The 18598-nt window shown below is 42.0% G+C and overlaps 1 protein-coding gene across 3 annotated transcripts in view; it reads left to right on the plus strand.

Moving 5' to 3' along the window:
• DTD1 (D-aminoacyl-tRNA deacylase 1) overlaps positions 1-18598 on the plus strand; it is a 105430-nt gene that overhangs the window by 79943 nt on the left and 6889 nt on the right. For 2 of the 3 annotated variants that reach the window (XM_073339740.1, XM_073339739.1), the window contains exon 5: positions 9771-9946. In XM_073339740.1, coding sequence (XP_073195841.1) covers positions 9771-9926 — 156 coding nt within the window. In that variant the 3' untranslated portion in view covers positions 9927-9946. Of the gene's footprint in view, positions 1-9770; positions 9947-15757; positions 15799-18598 lie in introns of all 3 variants that reach the window. The other variant, XR_012158340.1, reaches the window with a different exon arrangement.

An 18598-nucleotide genomic window follows, 5' to 3' on the forward strand; every position in this document is an offset into this window, starting at 1 on the left:
ACACAGAGAACATGAAACAATGGGTGTTACCATACACACTGTAAGGAGAGTGATCACTTAAGATGAGCTAATACCAGCAGGAGAGTGGGGGGGAAGGGGGGGAAAAAACCTTTTGTAGTGATAATCAAGGTGGGCCATTTCCAGCAGTTGACAAGAACATCTGAGGAACAGTGGGGTGGGGGGAAATAAACACGGGGAAATAGTTTTACTTTGTGTAATGACCCATCCACTCCCAGTCTCTATTCAAGCCTAAGTTAATTGTATCCAGTTTGCAAATTAATTCCAATTCAGCAGTCTCTTGTTGGAGTCTGTTGGACTGGTTCTTGTTGGAACCCCGACCTGGGGTATTCTATCTGCTACCCAAGATCCATAAACCTGGAAATCCTGGATGCCCCATCATCTCAGGCATTGGCACCCTGACAGCAGGATTGTCTGGCTATGTAGACTCCCTCCTCAGGCCCTACGCTACCAGCACTCCCAGCTATCTTCGAGACACCACTGACTTCCTGAGGAAACTACAATCCATCGGTGATCTTCCTGAAAACACCATCCTGGCCACTATGGATGTAGAAGCCCTCTACACCAACATTCCACACAAAGATGGACTACAGGCCATCAGGAACAGTATCCCCGATAATGTCACGGCAAACCTGGTGGCTGAACTTTGTGACTTTGTCCTCACCCATAACTATTTCACATTTGGGGACAATGTATACCTTCAAATCAGCAGCACTGCTATGGGTACGCGCATGGCCTCACAGTATGCCAACATTTTTATGGCTGACTTAGAACAATGCTTCCTCAGCTCTCGTCCCCTAATGCCCCTACTCTACTTGCGCTACACTGATGACATCTTCATCATCTGGACCCATGACAAAGAAGCCCTTGAGGAATTCCACCACAATTTCAACAGTTTCCTTCCCACCCATCAACCTCAGCCTGGACCAGTCCACACAAGAGGTCCACTTCCTGCACACTATGGTGCTAATAAGCAATGGTCACATAAACACCACCCTATATCGGAAACCTACTGACTGCTATTCCTACCTACATGCCTCCAGCTTTCACCCAGATCACACCACATGATCCATTCTCTACAGCCAAGCTCTGCGATACAGCTGCATTTGCTCCAACCCCTCAGACAGAGACAAACACCTACAAGATCTCTATCAAGCATTCTTACAACTACAGTACCCACCTGCTGAAGTGAAGAAACAGATTGACAGAGCCAGAAGAGTACCCAGAAGTCACCTACTACAGGACAGGCCCAACAAAGAAAATAACAGAATGCCACTAGCCATCACCTTCAGCCCCCAACTAAAACCTTTCCAACGCATCATCAAGACTCTACAACCTATCCTGAAGGACGACCCATCACTCTCACAGATCTTGGGAGACAGGCCAGTCCTTGCTTACAGACAGCCCCCCAACCTGAAACAAATACTCACCAGCAACCACACACCACGCAACAGAACCACTAACCCAGGAACCTATCCTTGCAACAAAGCCCGTTGCCAATTGTGCCCACATATCTATTCAGGGGACACCATCACAGGGCCTAATAACATCAGCCACACTCTCAGAGGCTCGTTCACCTGTACATCCACCAATGTGATATATGCCATCATGTGCCAGCAATGCCCCTCTGCCATGTACATTGGTCAAACTGGACAGTCTCTACGTGAAAGAATAAATGGACACAAATCAGATGGCAAAAATTATAACATTCAAAAACCAGTCAGAGAACACTTCAATCTCTCTGGTCACTCGATTAGAGACCTAAAAGTGACAATTCTTCAGCAAAAAATTCTTCAACAAAAAAGACTTGTTATAGTCTTGGCCTTCAAAATATCCTCTGGTAAAGCGTTCCACAGGTTGACTGTGCATTGTGTGAAGAAATACTTTTGTTTATTTTAAATCTGCTGCCTGTTAATTTCATTTGGTGACCCCTAGTTCTTGTATTATGAGAAGGAGTAAATAACACTTCCTTATTTACTTTCTCCACACTAGTCATGATTTTAAAGACCTCTGCCATATCTCCTCCTTAGTCATCTCTTTTCCAAGCTGAAAAATCCCAGTCTTATTAATGACAGGTTTCAAAGTAACAGCCGTGTTAGTCTGTATTCGCAAAAAGAAAAGGAGTACTTGTGGCACCTTAGAGACTAACCAATTTATTTGAGCATAAGCTTTCGTGAGCTACAGCTCACTTCATCGGATGCATACTGTGGAAAATACAGATGTTCTTATACATATAAACCATGAAAAAATGGGTGTTTACCACTACAAAACGTTTTCTCTCCCCCCACCCCACTCTCCTGCTGGTAATAGCTTATCTAAAGTGATCACTCTCCTTACAATGTGTATGATAATCAAGGTGGGCCATTTCCAACACAAATCCAGGTTTTCTCCCCTCCCACCCCACCCCCCACAAACCCACTCTCCTGTTGGTAATAGCTTATCTAAAGTGATCACTCTCCTTACAATGTGTATGATTATCAAAGTGGGCCATTTCCAGCACAAATCCAGGTTCCCCCCCCGCCTTTCCACACACACAAACCCACTAGCCATCACCTTCAGCCCCCAACTAAACCCCCTCCAACACATTATTAAGGATCTACAACCTATCCTGAAGGATGACCCAACACTCTCACAAATCTTGGGAGACAGACCAGTCCTTACCTACAGACAGCCCCCCAACCTGAAGCGAATACTCACCAGCAACCACATACCACACAACAGAACCACTAACCCAGGAACCTATCCTTGCAACAAAGCCCGTTGCCAACTGTGCCCACATATCTATTCAGGGGACACCATCACAGGGCCTAATAACATCAGCCACGCTATCAGAGGCTCGTTCACCTGCACATCCACCAATGTGATATATGCCATCATGTGCCAGCAATGCGATGTACATTGGTCAAACTGGACAGTCTCTACGTAAAAGAATAAATGGACACAAATCAGATGTCAAGAATTATAACATTCATAAACCAGTCAGAGAACACTTCAATCTCTCTGGTCACGCGATTACAGACATGAAAGTTGCGATATTACAACAGAAAAACTTCAAAACCAGACTCCAGCAAGAGACTGTTGAATTGGAATTCATTTGCAAATTGGATACAATTAATTTAGGCTTGAATAGGGACTGGGAGTGGCTAAGTCATTTTGCAAGGTAACCTATTTCCCCTTGTTTTTTCCTACCCCTCCCCCCCAGACGTTCTTGTTAAACCCTGGATTTGTGCTGGAAATGGCCCACCTTGATTATCATACACATTGTAAGGAGAGTGATCACTTTAGATAAGCTATTACCAGCAGGAGAGTGGGGTGGGGGGAGAGAAAACGTTTTGTAGTGGTAAACACCCATTTTTTCATGGTTTGTATGTATAAGAACATCTTCTGTATTTTCCACAGTATGCATCTGATGAAGTGAGCTGTAGCTCACGAAAGCTTATGCTCAAATAAATTGGTTAGTCTTATTAATCTTTCCTCATACGGAAGCCGTTCTGTACCCTGAATCATTTTTGTTGCCCTTTTCTGAACCTTTTCCAATCCCAATATGTCTTTTTTGAAATGGGACGACCAGATCTGCACGCAGTATTCAAGATGTTGGGTGTACCATGGAGTTATATAGAGGCAATATATTTTTGTCTTCTTATCTATCCCTTTTTTAATGATTCCCAACATTCTGTTTGCTTTTTTGATTGCGGCTGCACGTTGAGTGGATGTTTTCAGAGAACTACCCACAAGGACTCCAAGATCTCTTTCTTGAGTGGTAACAGCTAATTTAGACCCCATCATTTTATATGTATAGTTGGGATTATGTTTTCCAATGTGCATTACTTTTGTGTAGTTCCCCTCTCTGAAATTAAATGCTACTGTAGTGTGCTGCTTTTGTGTCTCCCCCCTCCCAGGGATGTTAAATTTCATTCTTATGGTCACTATTATCAAGCGGTTCTGCTATATTCACCTCTTGGACCAGATCCTGTGCTGCACATAGGACTAAATCAAGAATTGCCTCTCCTCTTGGGTTCCAGAACGAGCTGCTCCAAGAAGCAGTTATTTAAGGTATCAAGAAACTTTGTCTCTGCATCCCGTCCTCAGGTGGCATGTACCCAGTCAATATGGGGATAGCTAAAATCCCCCATTATTATTGAGTTTTTTATAGCCTCTCTAATCTCTCTGCATTTCACAGTCACTGTCACCATCCTGGTCATGTGATCGATAGTATATCCCTACTGCTATATTCTTATTATTAGAGCATGGAATTACTATCCAAAGAGATTCCATGGTACAGTTTGGTTCATTTAAGATTTTTACTTTATTTGACTCTGCGCTTTCTTTCACTTGATATGCCAGCTTGTTTCAGAGTGTTTTTATTAAAGGCAAAACTGATTTTTAAAAGTGACATGACATGACTCTACAACTGACATAATGGTAGGCATTTCAGTGTTGATGAAACCTCCTGTCTTAACGTTCTGTCAAGCTTTCCATTATAAGAATTCCAGTTTTAGGATTTCAGATCTGTCATGTACTGTTAAATTGCCTAATGCTAGAATTTGGCACAGAAGTTGTCAACCCAGATGTAAATGTTGACCTTTTTCAAAATTGTTATCGCATACATCAGTTAATCTGCATGTTGATTATTTAAGGGCTTTTTTTTTTTAGTGGTGGAAAAAATGTGTATTTACATAGTTCCAGATGATTTGATTATCAGCTCAGTCACAACGAAAGAAAATATAAATATTAAATGGAAGAAGTTGCCTTCTGTGTAGTGAGGGCTTTTGCATTTTTATATGGGATGAGGAGAAAAATAGCCTTACAACACCTGAGATATTTCAAGACACTTTTGACTCTTACCATGCTCCAGGAAGTCAGCAGTTGAACCAAAACTGAAGCTGATATTTAAAGAAATAACCATGGGTTCTTGATTCAGAACACATGGGTGGAATTGGAGGATTATTTCTGTGTAACTGATTGGTTTGGTATGGTGTGTTCTCCCTTCCCCCTGGCCCTCTCTGGCTGAGGACCAGAAAGATAACACAAATGAGCTCCAGGACACTGCATCAGTAGATTGGATGGTCAGAGTTTCCAGGGTCTACATTTGAAAATTATGGTTTCCTAATTAGTTTGAAGGCTTAATTGCTCCCCTTGCAGCCCATACTCATTTAACAAGGTATGTAGTCTGTGATCCTCTCAGGATGTCTTGGAAAATATGGAAATGCTCTTCATTGACTACAGCATTTGCACACATGAAGTCTCTCAACAATAACAAATCAACAAACACAGTGTAATGGTAACAATAAAATGTCTTATGCTTGTTTTTAAAACCATCTCAAAGGACATTGTGATCTTTATAAAAAGTTCAGTAATACATTGAAAGCTTGCAAGACATGATTTGTTGGACCAGAGTGTTTACAATTCAGATTATATTCTATCCAAAGCCAAAAAATGGAACTAACTTAACTCTTTTTAAACATAGTGACAACATTGTACTTGCTTATCACATCATTTTAACAAACCCAAGCACTTAAAAGCAAGGAAGTGAAAAGCGAAGGTCAAAATCAGTCTTGTACTAGGAATACTTATTTGATCACATCCCAAGTATCTGAACTCTGACCCACAGATTAATGGTACGGTGATGGTAGCATATAAGTACATAGTTAGATTGTTGTCTCATACATGTCATTCACGAGTTCTTTGTATTTTTGCTGAGGGTAACAATCTGCTTTTTAATCTTTTAATAAAGTATTATGTAATAGATACTATATCCCATGTCTGACACAAGTTGTAGGCTAATTTAGCAACTAAAAAGGTGGGTACCTTTTTTTCTTCAAGCCATTTGTTACATCTTTTCCATTTTGGGGGGAGAATACTGCCATTTCGACCACTGCAACCCAGGGACAGGACTGAATTACCTGGTTATCTCAGTTCCCATTTTTTGTCTATTAAAGGTGCCACATCCTCTAAGAAAGGGGTTTATTCAAATACTGACACCTGGATTCCTGACCTGCTTTGAGATGGATCTGGAGTTGCCTTTAGATCTCTAGTTAATTTTCTATCTGTAGTGCCTTATTCTGCTTGGTTTAGTCTATTTGATTTTTAGAAATATGAACTGTTTCAAACGATAAAAATGACCTTTGCAAATATTTCATTAAATATACATGAGTCTTTACTATTTCTTTCGAAGTTGTATTTTTGTTTTCACATGCATCTATCCAGTAACTTGAAGACTGTTATCCTAAGAGCATATCTGGTCCATTTGCATATCAAATATATAATATAAAAATATAGAATAAACATTGTGGCTTTTCTGCTTCATAATGCAAATTCCACAATTTGCATACACTGCTGCTTTCAAAGTTCAGAAAGTACAGACTTAGATTTCTTAGGTTGGTTCACAGTGTTCTCAGAGAAAATTTGACTGTTTGATTCATGGTGCCATATGTTGTTTTTTAAACAATTGAATAATATGAGGAGCAGGAGAACATCGGTTACAAAATAATGGGTTTCATCTGGTTCAGATCATCACATCATTATCACAAACTATTAAATAAAAGTTATGGAAGGTACGGTTACACGGCTGGAGCAGAGATTGTTTCCACCACCGTTATTTAAGGTAGGTGGGTCATTGTTGCGATTAAGTGTGTTTCAGTAAAGGGAATGATTGTAATTCTACGAGGAAACACATTGATAACACGAGTAACTTCTCAGAGGTTTGTCGTAGTGGGTCTTGTCTACCATCTCCTCATGGCACCTTTGCATTGGTGTAGCTGGAGGTTAATATCGGATTTATAAATGTAACTGATAACCGCTAGGTTGAGGGCTAAGCGATTGAAGATTGCTGGTATTTATTTAGTTAGTTTTTATTTGTTTATTATTTGCACATATCAAAATACATATAACATTTTTTAAAACTGGTTGGGAATGTTTGAGTTCTTCATGTTAGCATGTTCCCATTCTGTTCCCTCACCCTCAGTTTTTCCTTCCCTTGTGCAATTTGTCACACTTGTTGTGTTGCTTCTTAAATTAGATTGTTAACTCCTTGCAGTAGGGACAGTCGTGTTTACACTGGGCTGAGCTCAGTGAGGCTCTGCTTCTGATTTGGGCCTTTGGAGTTTACCATTACCACAACATAAATAGCCACCAGCATGAACTGCATGTACCACCTGTCAGTGCTTTGTGAGAGGCTGAACAGCCAAAAATTACAAAGGTTCTTAAAATAACAATTCTACTTTAGGGGTACAAATACTCCGTAGAAGAAATCCCACGGCAGCGAGCCTGAGTCAACTGACTGGGCTCTGAGACCCAGTGAGAGGGCAGGGTCTCAAAGCCTGGGCTTCAGCCCAATTGAAAACATCTACGCTGCTATTCTGAGCCCCACAAACCCAAGTCAGTTGACGTGGGCTCGGAGACTCGCTGCCGTGGTTTTTTGTTTGTTTGGTTTTTGCAGTGCAAATGTACCGTAGATTTCCTGGGATGCAAATTTACCAATTTTCCATTATCACCTAAAACATTCACTTGCTGTATTATCTGTAGTGTTGCTGGGAAAATAATGCGCATGTTATATAATTTATAATAATATATAATGGGATTTAGACTGTTGTACATATAGGTGATACATATACATTGGGCGAAATATTACATACTTGTCCTCATGACTTATCAATATACTGTATGGCATGAATTAAACTATTACACTCTACCATCTCAGACAGGAAAAAGAAGCTGTTTCTCAGCTTGCTGAATAGTAACACGTAAACTAGCTCAGTTTGTTCTCTGTTGATTTCATTCCCAAAAAGTCCTGATGGCCTTGAAATGATGATTTGCAGCTAACACATTATTAACCCAGAAGAAATTGGAAAAAGCAGTTTGATAAATTACAGTAGATTACAGAAAATCAAATCAACTGATAAACTAAAATCATGAAGTGTCTCTAGTCAGTAGGGTAGCTATTGATAAGCAACATACCTGAAACGTGTTGCAGGCTGCTTCTCTGAAAAATGGGAGATAAATGCCAAAGTGACACCGACATTCAACTTAATTTGGTTTTTCACATTGGGTTGAAGGCTTCTACATTGAGAAATGATTTCTTCATTATTTTCCTTTTGAATATTAGGTCTACAATGTTAGCAGAGATTTCTCTCTGATGTGGCTGAAATTGGGTGTTCTGTTCTCCTCGCTTTGGACCATACAAATGTTTTTCTCTGTAAAGATAACATTCTCCTCTAGCATGGTCGTGTAGGCTGGGTCTCAGAACATGGGATGTCTTTATTTGGTTCCTGGCTCTGCCTTAGTCATAACAGTACAGAATAAGAAATGGCTGAAATTATGAAGCCCCTCTAAAACACGAGGCTGTACAGCTGGTGAGTTTCCACTGGAATTCTACAAGAGCTTTGGCCCAGATCCACAAAAGGGACTTAGGCATCTAAACCCCAGACTTAAACAACTAAGTTTGGGGGTAGGCACCTATGTCTGGGATTTGGCTCCCCCGCAATTCACAGAACTCCTGCCAAATTCTGTAGACATCTAAACTCACTTGGTGCTTAAGTTTTCAGGGTAAAATTTCCCTTAGTGCCTAAGTTTCTGCCTCTGGACATGCGCGCTGCTCCCTCCCTCTAGGTGTCCAGGCACCTTTCTCCTGCCGAAGCCCCGGCGTGATTCACAGGCCAGGGAAGACATTTGTTGGCCGCCTAACCCAAGTATGGGGTCTGATCTGGTAAGCATGCTCAGAGGCCGTCTACCGGATCATATCCTATTCAAATCTAGGAGGAGGAGGTGGTGGTAGTACCCACTTTTTAACTTCTAACCCAGTGGTTAGAGCACCCCCCTGGGATGTAGAAGACGTAGGTTCAATTCCACCCCCCCTCTGCCAGAAGGTGGGAGAGGATTTGCCCAGGGGTCTCCCACCTCTCAGGAGAGTGCTCTGACCACTGAGCTATGGGATATCCTGGTGTGTGGCCCCCTCACTCTCTCCCATTGAAGCTGTTCCACTGTGGATAGATAATGAAAGAGTGATTGGAGCAGGCTGATTGGACCCTGGGTCTCCCAGGTGGCCGCCCTAACCTCTGGACTACAGAGTCATTCTCATTGTCTCTCTGGTCCAATGACTGTTTCACTGGGAATAAATACTTATATAGTCACTGGGCCAGAGAGAGTGAGTGTGACTGACTCCAGGTGGGTTCCCATTCATGGTTCACTAAGCAGAGATAGGTGCCTCCATGTAGCCTGGACTTAAGAGCCTGTCTCTGAGAAAGGGTGAGGTTTTTTAGCACACCCGCCCTGTCCTCGTTGGTTCCCTGCCCAGTGTACTGGATTTTGCAGATAGCATTCTAAGGCACCCATCTCCCAACTTAGGCTTTGTGGACTGCAGTGGTGTTCTTGTGATTTTTCTAGATGCCTAAAAGTTAGGTGCCGAAGTGCTCAGCATTGTGAGGCCTAAGTCCCTTTGTGGATCCGGGGCTTTGTAATTAAACTCTCCGTCCTTGTTTGATCCAGGTCTTTAATCAGTTTTCCATATTGTCAAATGACCAGGTACTGCACTCCCAAAAGAAGAGCGTGAGGATGAGCGCTCTTCTATTCACCTCCAATCCACTGAGATCACATCTTATAAATTATTCACTTTTCTTGTGACGTTAGGAACCATTGAAAATGTTTTTATTGTAGTTGCAGAAGAGAGGTTCAAATTCAGGAAGTTTTTGGTGCTATTGTCTAATATTCTGTTTGTATTTTTTAAAGTGTTTCTTTTCCTTTCTCTTTGTTAATAGCTGGCAAAGCTTGAAAAACAGCAGCAAAGGAAAGAGAAGACCAGAACCAAGGCACCCTCTGAATCAAGTAGAGAAAGAAATGCCCCTCGTAATAAGGAGGACCCCAGTGCAAGCAGTGGGGCAGAGGGAGATGTGTCTTCTGAAAGGGAACCTTGATCCTCAAAAGCAGGCCTCAGGTACGAGTCCTTGACACTTGCCCAGATACTCTGACAGTCACCTTGCAAATGCCTAAAGGCCTAATAGTGATACCCTTGTTCGCAGTGACTAGCCTAAGGGGCTATTTGTTGGGCGAGGTACTTATTCATTGTGAACAAGGGTATCCTCAGCCTGGCCCTAAAGGAGACAGCTAAGTTGGAGATGACAGCATCTTTGATTTAGAGAATTCAAAAGTATATCTCCTCTTCAGTTCAGCTTCTTGAACAGTCACTTTTTTCTCGTTTATTATTGGCTGCAATTCTAACACCTCTACTAACCCCGAACCCAGACTGTGGTGTACATGACCGAGTGAGATCCTCAGCCCCGTTCTGCCCCACGTTTATGCTGGGCGAAAGGGTCCCAAGCGCAAAGAAGGTCTGAAAGCCCTGGTTCCAGCCAGGAGAGGACTCCCATAATAAAGAACTCTGGCTGCCTTCTCAGGACCCCACTACAAGCCCTGGTGTAGGGGGAGTGCCAGGGCTTGGTGGTCGGAGGGGTGTGTTGAAGGTAGAGTCGCAACACGCAGTCCATAGGGAAGCCAGCTGCCTCTCCAGCCCCCAGAGCAGACCAGGATTAGGAGAGAGCAAAATTGGTTAAAGCCACCGCCACCATAGCCTTCACCCAACTCCTCTCCAGCTGGTGGCAAGTTCTGCGCTGTGCCTCACAGAGGTGCAGCACGAAATCTCACCCCTAGCAGTTAAAATGCTGGAAATCACTCAAAACCTTGCACATGCTAAGGCTTCCGCCAGGACTACCAGCAGAAATGTTGGCAGCACCAGTAGGAGTTGTCTGTAGACGAGGCCCAAGTGTGAATTTGGCTCGCAGTTGTGACTATTGGCAGGTACACTTCTGAAAAATCCTTGGCTATGTAGGAAAAGGTACAATCTTTTCTAAAGCTACCCTTATATTAGCCTAGGTTACGGAATCCTCTTGGGGCTGAAACTAGGACCCTCCCAGCTGCTCACCCTCTGCCTTCCATTCAGGATGATTCCTCCTGCTTGCTGCTTGTACCACCAGCATGGGGTGCATTGGGAGCACTGGAGAGAGTGTCTCCTTACTCTTAAAAAGAAAAGGAGTACTTGTGGCACCTTAGAGACTCACCAATTTATTTGAGCATAAGCTTTCGTGAGCTCACGAAAGCTCATGCTCAAATAAATTGGTTAGTCTCTAAGGTGCCACAAGTCCTCCTTTTCTTTTTGCGAATACAGACTAACACGGCTGTTACTCTGAATCCTTACTCTTAGTTATGGTGCCTGACACTACAGTGATTTCTGGCTGCCAGACGAAGCAATTGGAGGCAAAATCCGGCTCAGCCACCGCAGCCCTGGCATGGAACGTGCTCAGTGTAGATAGGATCTCCAAAGAATTTAGCTGCCAAATTCGAACAAGTTTCTACTGCTCACGTGCAAACTGAGATTTTCAGAGAGTTATAACTTGGCCAAATGTGGGTGGATTTCCTGGGGACAGCAAAAGGCACACCCCAGATACGGCGGGGAATCCCTTACCAAATTTCAAGTCCCTGCTGCAAAGCCAGGGAGAAGCTAGAATATCTCAACAAAACAGTTACAATTTTTTTTAAATGGACAAAACATCTTTTTTCTTAATCTCATTCTCTGAAACAGCTAAACTTGTTTAGGTGAAACTTTCCCCCAAAAATTCAGCCCAAGGTTGAATATAGGTCTGCACATATTTATATACATACACGTAGCATTTCAAGATATCTTTGGGTTTTATGAACGCAAGTAGCAAAGTTCTTAAGCATTTATTTCCAAACAATATACCCTGCTTCTTTAAACCCAGACACTTCAAACATTAAAATGAACTCTAAAGTTGTATGTTTTGCATTTCAAACTACAAATATGTATATAGAGTGATCATTTTGTGAACCATGTTCACCTGCAGGTGATAGGGTGTTTTTGTCTTTTATCATTTTCCTGTGAGAGTTTGTTGGAGTGTAGAGATTGTCCGGTTTCACCCACATAGTTGTTGGGGCGTTCAGTGTACTGGATGAAGTACACCACATCTTGTGATAGGCATGTGTAGGACCCATGGATCTTGATGTGTGTTGATCATTGTAGCAGTGGAGATAAGTCTGCAGGTTTGGCATCTGTTGTTCTGGCAGGGTCTGATGATGCTTTGAGTTGTTTTCGGGTCCTGGTCTGTGGGGAGCTTGCTTCTAATGAGGAGCTTAGAGAGGTTGGGGGGCGTGTTTGAAGGCCAGAAGAGGGGGTTTAGGAAAGATTTCTTCCAGGATGGTGTCCCCATAGAGTATGGGCTGTAGTTCTTTGATGCTATCCCATATGGGTTCCAGTGTGAGGTGGTACGTGACAACTAGGGGTGTGGTCAGAGAGGGTTTTATTTCTGTGTTGAAGCAGGTTCTCTCAGGGTATTTGAGTGGCCTCTTCCACAATGTGAACGACTTCTCTGGTGGAGTGCCCATGTTCGGTGAATGTGGTTTTGTGTGTGTTAAGGTGTGTATCCCGGACTTTCTCCTCGGAGCATATCACTACGCTCTCCAATGAACTCGCACAGGAAAACAATAAAAAACAAAAACACCCTATCACCTGCAGAAACTAGATCTGACCTATCAGCCCTCGTCCTCAAAGGAAATCTGCACAACACTTTCAAAGATGAGCCTGGGAGCTTAAATTTATTACTCTGCTAGACACTAACAATCATGGACTGAACAGAGACGCTGGATTTATGACTTATTCCAACAACCTGTGACCCACTAACCCCATCTTTTTGTCCTATGACTGCAGGGGTGCTTGAATGGTCCCTTACAATATGTGCTAACTACTTATGCTAAACAATCTGTTCCACCTTGTATTTTGTGATGATGCTGGAAGTTCCTTTCCCATCCCTGAAGAAGAGCACTGTGTGGCTTGAAAGCTTGTTTTTCTCACCCACAGAAGTTGGTTCAACAAAAGATATAACCTCACCCACCTTGTCTCTCTAATATCCTGAGTCCGACATGACTACAACTACACAGCATTCATTAAAGATATGGCAGAAATAGGAGTTCACAGACAGGCTTCTGTAAAAAGAGAGACTGTCAAGACTGGGACTGTTAATTTAGAGGAGAAGAATAGGAGGATATGGTAGAGGTATGCATAATAATGAATGGTATACAGAAAGTAAATCAGATGCTCCTGATTTATCCTTTCTTATAGTAGAAGAACAAGTAGCATTCAAAGAACAGAAAGACAACCCATTTAAAACGTATTAAAGGCAATATTTTCATACAGCTCATAATTAACCTGCGATAGGCATTGCCACAATATAACATTGAATCCTAGATCTTTGTAGGAGTCAGATGACCCATTCGTATGACTTATGTAAATGTCTAAAAGAATTAGACATAGATATCGTTTATGAGGACATCCATTTGGCATTGGATGGTATTTAAAATAGGGATATAAACCCTCATGTTTTAGGGCATCTTTTTTGTTTTTTAATTACAAACAAAAGAAGAAGAAACTGGCCATTAACTAGTACCTGGAATTGACCACTTGCAGCGATGGGATACTGGAACAGATGGACCACTAGTTTGGTGCCGTATGTCAATGCTTCTTTTCCTATAAGAAGAGTAGATTCATAGGTTATAAAACCATTGTGATCATCTTGTCTGACCTCCTTTACAGCACAGGCCTTAGGACTTTCCTGAATTAGTTCCTGTTTTGAACGAGAGCATATTTTTTAGGAAAACATCCAATCTTGATTTAAAAATAGGTGGAATAATATAGGAGTTGTCATACATCTTTGAAACTAGATCTTTGGAAAGGGAATGTAAGTAGTAAATTCTTTTGTGCCTGGGATTAGTGGAATAAATGTACCTTACTCTTTTGGGTTTAAGTCTTCTTTTGTTAATGTGTTGTAAATGTAATTCTTAAGCTTTTTGTAGGTTTTAAAGCTCTTATGTTCCACATTGGTGGAAATGCAAAATGCCACTTAATTTAATAAAATCATCTGAACGAAAGGAGACGTCACAGATCTGCAATGCAACATTCTGACAGGACCATGCTTTTGGTATTTGAAAACTTGAAGCCAGGTGACTGGCATCTGCCATTTTCCTGAATGAGAAGCAGTGGTATGTGGAGAAAATGGACATGTTCCGTGTAAACTGAACAAACAAGAATAGCGAGGCTTCTTTTCTGGAGGAAAAAAAGGAAAGTCTTTTTCATTCACAGCACAGATGGACTTTCTTCAGTTCATGATAATTATCAGATACAAACTTTTGCTTATACAATGTCACCAAAGACCTGTCTGCAATTTTCAGCGACCAGTTAGACAGTAGTTCATTGTCGTCGCTGCATAGCTCCATACTTTTGCTTTTCAGACCCTCATGTAGGTGTCAAGAGGGGTCAGTGCTCTTGTGGGCTTTTTTTCTTTTTGTCTGGAATGTTTTAATTCTCAACTAATTTTGTTCTGTGGGTATTTTCCTCAGTTGTTGATCATTTTCTTGTATTTGTGGAGATACATGAAATAGTCAGTGGTGTGGAAACATCTTAATTGGTGGCGTTTTCATTTACAGAAGCTTTCATGTCTCTCTTGATTTCCGGAGTAGGATGTTCCTTACTCTCATTTAGCCAGAATTTTCAGATGGCTTGTGTGGAAGAAATTGGACATGTGGAAGGGGTAGCATGGTGGGTTAAAGGGTAGAAGAATAGGGGTGGGATTGAAGGATTGATGGTTTGGGAGATGGAAAAAATGTACAATCTTGTGCAAAATTTCCTTTGAAGATAAGAAAATATCTTCAGGTTCAGTTAGTGTTCCCAGGCGATCAAAAGTTCTGCATATATATATCAGAAAGAAATGTGACTTGCTTATTTTGTCAAATGGACACAAAACTGCTAAAAGCTACTTTCTTTTTCTTATCCTGTTGCTTTAATGCACATGAGCCAGAAGGTTTTATAGAACTTTTCCATTAGCAGCAAAAATCATACCATCCCCAGCCTTGTTCCAGCAAGCGAAGCCTGGTTTATGGTGTCTCCTTTTTAAAAGATTCTGACAAAGTCAACTCTATCTTAAAAAAAAAAATCTTGTATGTGGAAGAAATTGGACATGTGCTTGGAAGGAGGAGCATGGTGGGCTGTAGGGCACAAGGATAGGGGAGGTGTTGAAAGATTCATGGTTGCGGGGGAGAATGTAATTAATGGATTGTGGGGAAATACGAGTATGGAATTGATGGTTAGGAACAGCCAGATTGGGTCAGACCCAAGGTCCATCTAGCCCAGTATCCTGTCTTCCCACAGCAGCCAATGCCAGGTGCCCCAGAGGGAATAAACAGAACAGGCAATCACCCAAATGCTCCATGCCCTGTTGCCCACTCCCAGCCTCTGGTTTGTTAAGGGGTTAGGGAAGAGCAGGGAATAAATAGGTGGATTTGGGTCGGTGAGCAGGCTGTTGGTTTGGGGGGTGGTTTTTTGCTCAGGGGACATTACATGAACCTCTAAGGCTAACATTTTTAGGGAAGCCCCCTGTTAACATTTTGGCAGCACATCTCTGGTCAGGCGTACCTTTCGTCTAAAATGGGTTTTTGGAAAACAGTTTCCTGACAGTGAGGTGTGTTACACAAGCTTTATAAAGTAGTGGTGAAAACCCCCGTGAGTGCCTGACTCAAAACTCGATTGGACAAAGCACTTAAGGTTATACGGCAGGGGATGGTCGTAGGCTGAGGAGTGAACTATGTTACCATATATGTTTCTTTCATTTTTAATTTCTCTTATTTTTATGAGACCTGCTCCTGGTGAAATGATGGTACTTTTAAAAAAAACTGCTCTGTATTTCAGCTGAAGAATCAGAACCGTGTGTACCTGAATCCATTGTCCAGGTTTGCATCTTGTTCTTTATTTCTTTTTGTGGAGTTTGATGACTTGCCAGCCTGCCATGCATTAGTTCAGCTGCACTCAAATGACTAAATCCAGTGGCGGGTGCGTGAAGCAAAATTTAAAACAAAGAGGGGACTCCTTGATGGTAGAGCGTTTTGTAGCTGGTGCTGCAGTTGCCTGTACGCTGTTCCTGTTTCAGGAAGCCGACAGAGCCTGCTAAAGTGAGCTGCAGATTTCTCATAGCTTTGCACTGGAAGCTGACACTGAAGAGCTGAAAAATCCTTGGAGGCCTTAACATCACATATATCAAGAAAGATCTAAGAAAGTGAATAAAATGAATGACTATACAATCTTGTGCAAAATTTCCTTTGAAGATACAAAGATACTTTCCAGTTCGGTTCAAGTTCCCAGGCGATCAACGGTTCTGCATTCATCAGGAAGAAATGTGACTTGGTTATTTTATCAAATGACATAAAACTGCTAAAAGCTGCTTCTGTTTTTCTTATCCTCTTGCTTTAAGGCACGCCAGCCAGAAGTCCTGCAGGGCTTTTCCATTAGCAGAGATAAGCATACCAGTTATATCCATAGCCCCGTCCCAGCTAGTGAAGAAGGGTTTGTAATGTGTCTCCTTTAAAAGATTCTGACACAGTCAAGCTCCATATTCTGACTCTTTAAGCAGAATAAGATACTTTTTTCAGCAGCTCTTGTCCTGATCTGACCTTGGTGTGACTAGAAAGAAATATCCTGCCCTGAGCAGATTAATCTTGCTCCCACCTTATCTTATTCTGTCACTGTGGATTCACAAATCAGCTGTTGGGTTGTCACACTCCAGGTTCCATCAATCAAGACCTACCAGACCAATTGTAATAATAATTTGTTTTCTCTCTCTCTCTCTCTCTCTCTCTCTCCCAGCTAAAGCCCTTTCTCATATTTATATCCATTGTGTACACTAACTGCATCATCAATTATACTTTTTCATCCTTCTTTTCCAGACACAACACCTCAGGCTTTCCTGGTATGTTGTTCGCTGCTTTATTCCTCAAAATCCCTTGTCTTTAAAAACATCTGGGCTTGATTCTCATTTACACCCAAGCCGTTTTACACCACAATGGCAGCACAGAGGGGGCATTAGAGTGGGTACAAATGTAATTTCCTTCCATTTGAAGGCCCCTTTACTCTGCCAGAGAAGCGTAAAATAGCCTTGGTGTAAATGAGAAGCAAGCCCCGCTGGGTCTGTTGTTAGTTTGACCCAAGAGACCTGAACTTTGTCTTGGCCTATAATATACTTAAGTGAAAATAATGCACTCAGTGGTAACAGTCATAAAAATATTATTTGTAAAAACAAAAACAGCTGTGACTCTTTGGGGCTGAGAGAATACCCCACATCCTGACAGTTGATAGGATTATTAGAATCCATTCCCCACAGTTCTGAGCGTGGTAATAAATGCCTTTGGGAGAGACTTCTTAACTCCTGACAGCCACTCATGTCTGCCATAATCCAGATCTAGTGTATAGAGATTTAGCTGAATCTGGACCTGATTCTAGCTGGAGTCTAGTAAATTCTTATTCTCAAGCTCTCTGGTGGCCTGTCTGGAAATCCTATTCTTTGTCCTCTTCAGCATTAAGAGGCACTGAGATATTTTGCCCTCCTAGCTTTCCCTAATAGTGAGGCATCTCTGTGAAAGCAGTGGCCACCATAATTTATCTCCAGAAAACATTGTCTCCAAGAGTTGCTATGGAATCAGTCTAAAAGTGGAAAAGAGACCAGAAATGAGTCATCCAGTTATGACTCCCTAACTTCCTAATATTTCTAAATATTTTTGAGGATGACTTGGACAAATGGCCCTTTCCGTTCATCCTGGCAGCTGCTATTGAGACGTTTTGATCTGACATGTAGTCCTCTTTAATTGCCACGTCCCTGAGTATCTTGTAATCTCGGACATGGTTGAGGTCTCTAAGACAGGGCTTCCCACCCTTTCTTTGAACACTTCTTCTGGTCTGGGTAGAATTTTCAAAGGTGCCCAAGGGATGGGCCTGCTTCCCACTGAAAATCAATAGGACATAGTTGCTTAAATCACTTGGGCACCTTTGAAAATTTTCTCCTTTACTAATAAGAAGGCAGTGCTTCCCTTGAATGGCTATTTGAGATCTCAGTTTGTTAATCGTTTTCATTTATTACCACAGTGACTAAGTTAGACCTGGTCCCTCCTCTCAAATGCTGTAGCTATAGAGCTCAGGCTGGACTATGATTTATCAGGTATTGGTTAGAAACTGCTTTGATCTGTGATGCCGCTTGGTGCATAGGGCTACAGGGATGAATTCCACAGTATGGTAGGTCCCATACCTTTTGGATCCAAGCGAATGAATGAATGAAGTTGCACGAGGAGGTTCTCTATAAAGGCTTTAGTCTGTTCAGGGAAGATCTTGAGAAACCTTTAAGTGGAAACATTTCTTTGTCTTGGAATCATAGAGTATGCAGTCCCATGCTCCAGTCCTCAGCTCTGTTAATGTTCTCTACCTGTTAACATCCTGCTGGCTTACTAACACCAGCTAGCCTACAGTTCACTCTTCAAAACGTCTCCTGATAAACTAGATGATCCCTTCATTTTTAGTACTGGAGTGGCATATTACACATTCAGTAAATCTAATATTTCCACTGGCCAGTTGCCGTTACTGTATTTTTGCGGACACTATTTACGATGTACTTTAGTAAACAAAAGGAGCTCTGACCCATGGCAGTATGTATGCGGGGGGTTGCCAGGGGGTTTGCCAGATGAGAATGCAGGATTTCTAATGAGATCT

This window comes from Lepidochelys kempii, chromosome 3 (genome assembly GCF_965140285.1).
Source record: "Lepidochelys kempii isolate rLepKem1 chromosome 3, rLepKem1.hap1, whole genome shotgun sequence".
NCBI lineage: Eukaryota > Metazoa > Chordata > Testudines > Cheloniidae > Lepidochelys > Lepidochelys kempii.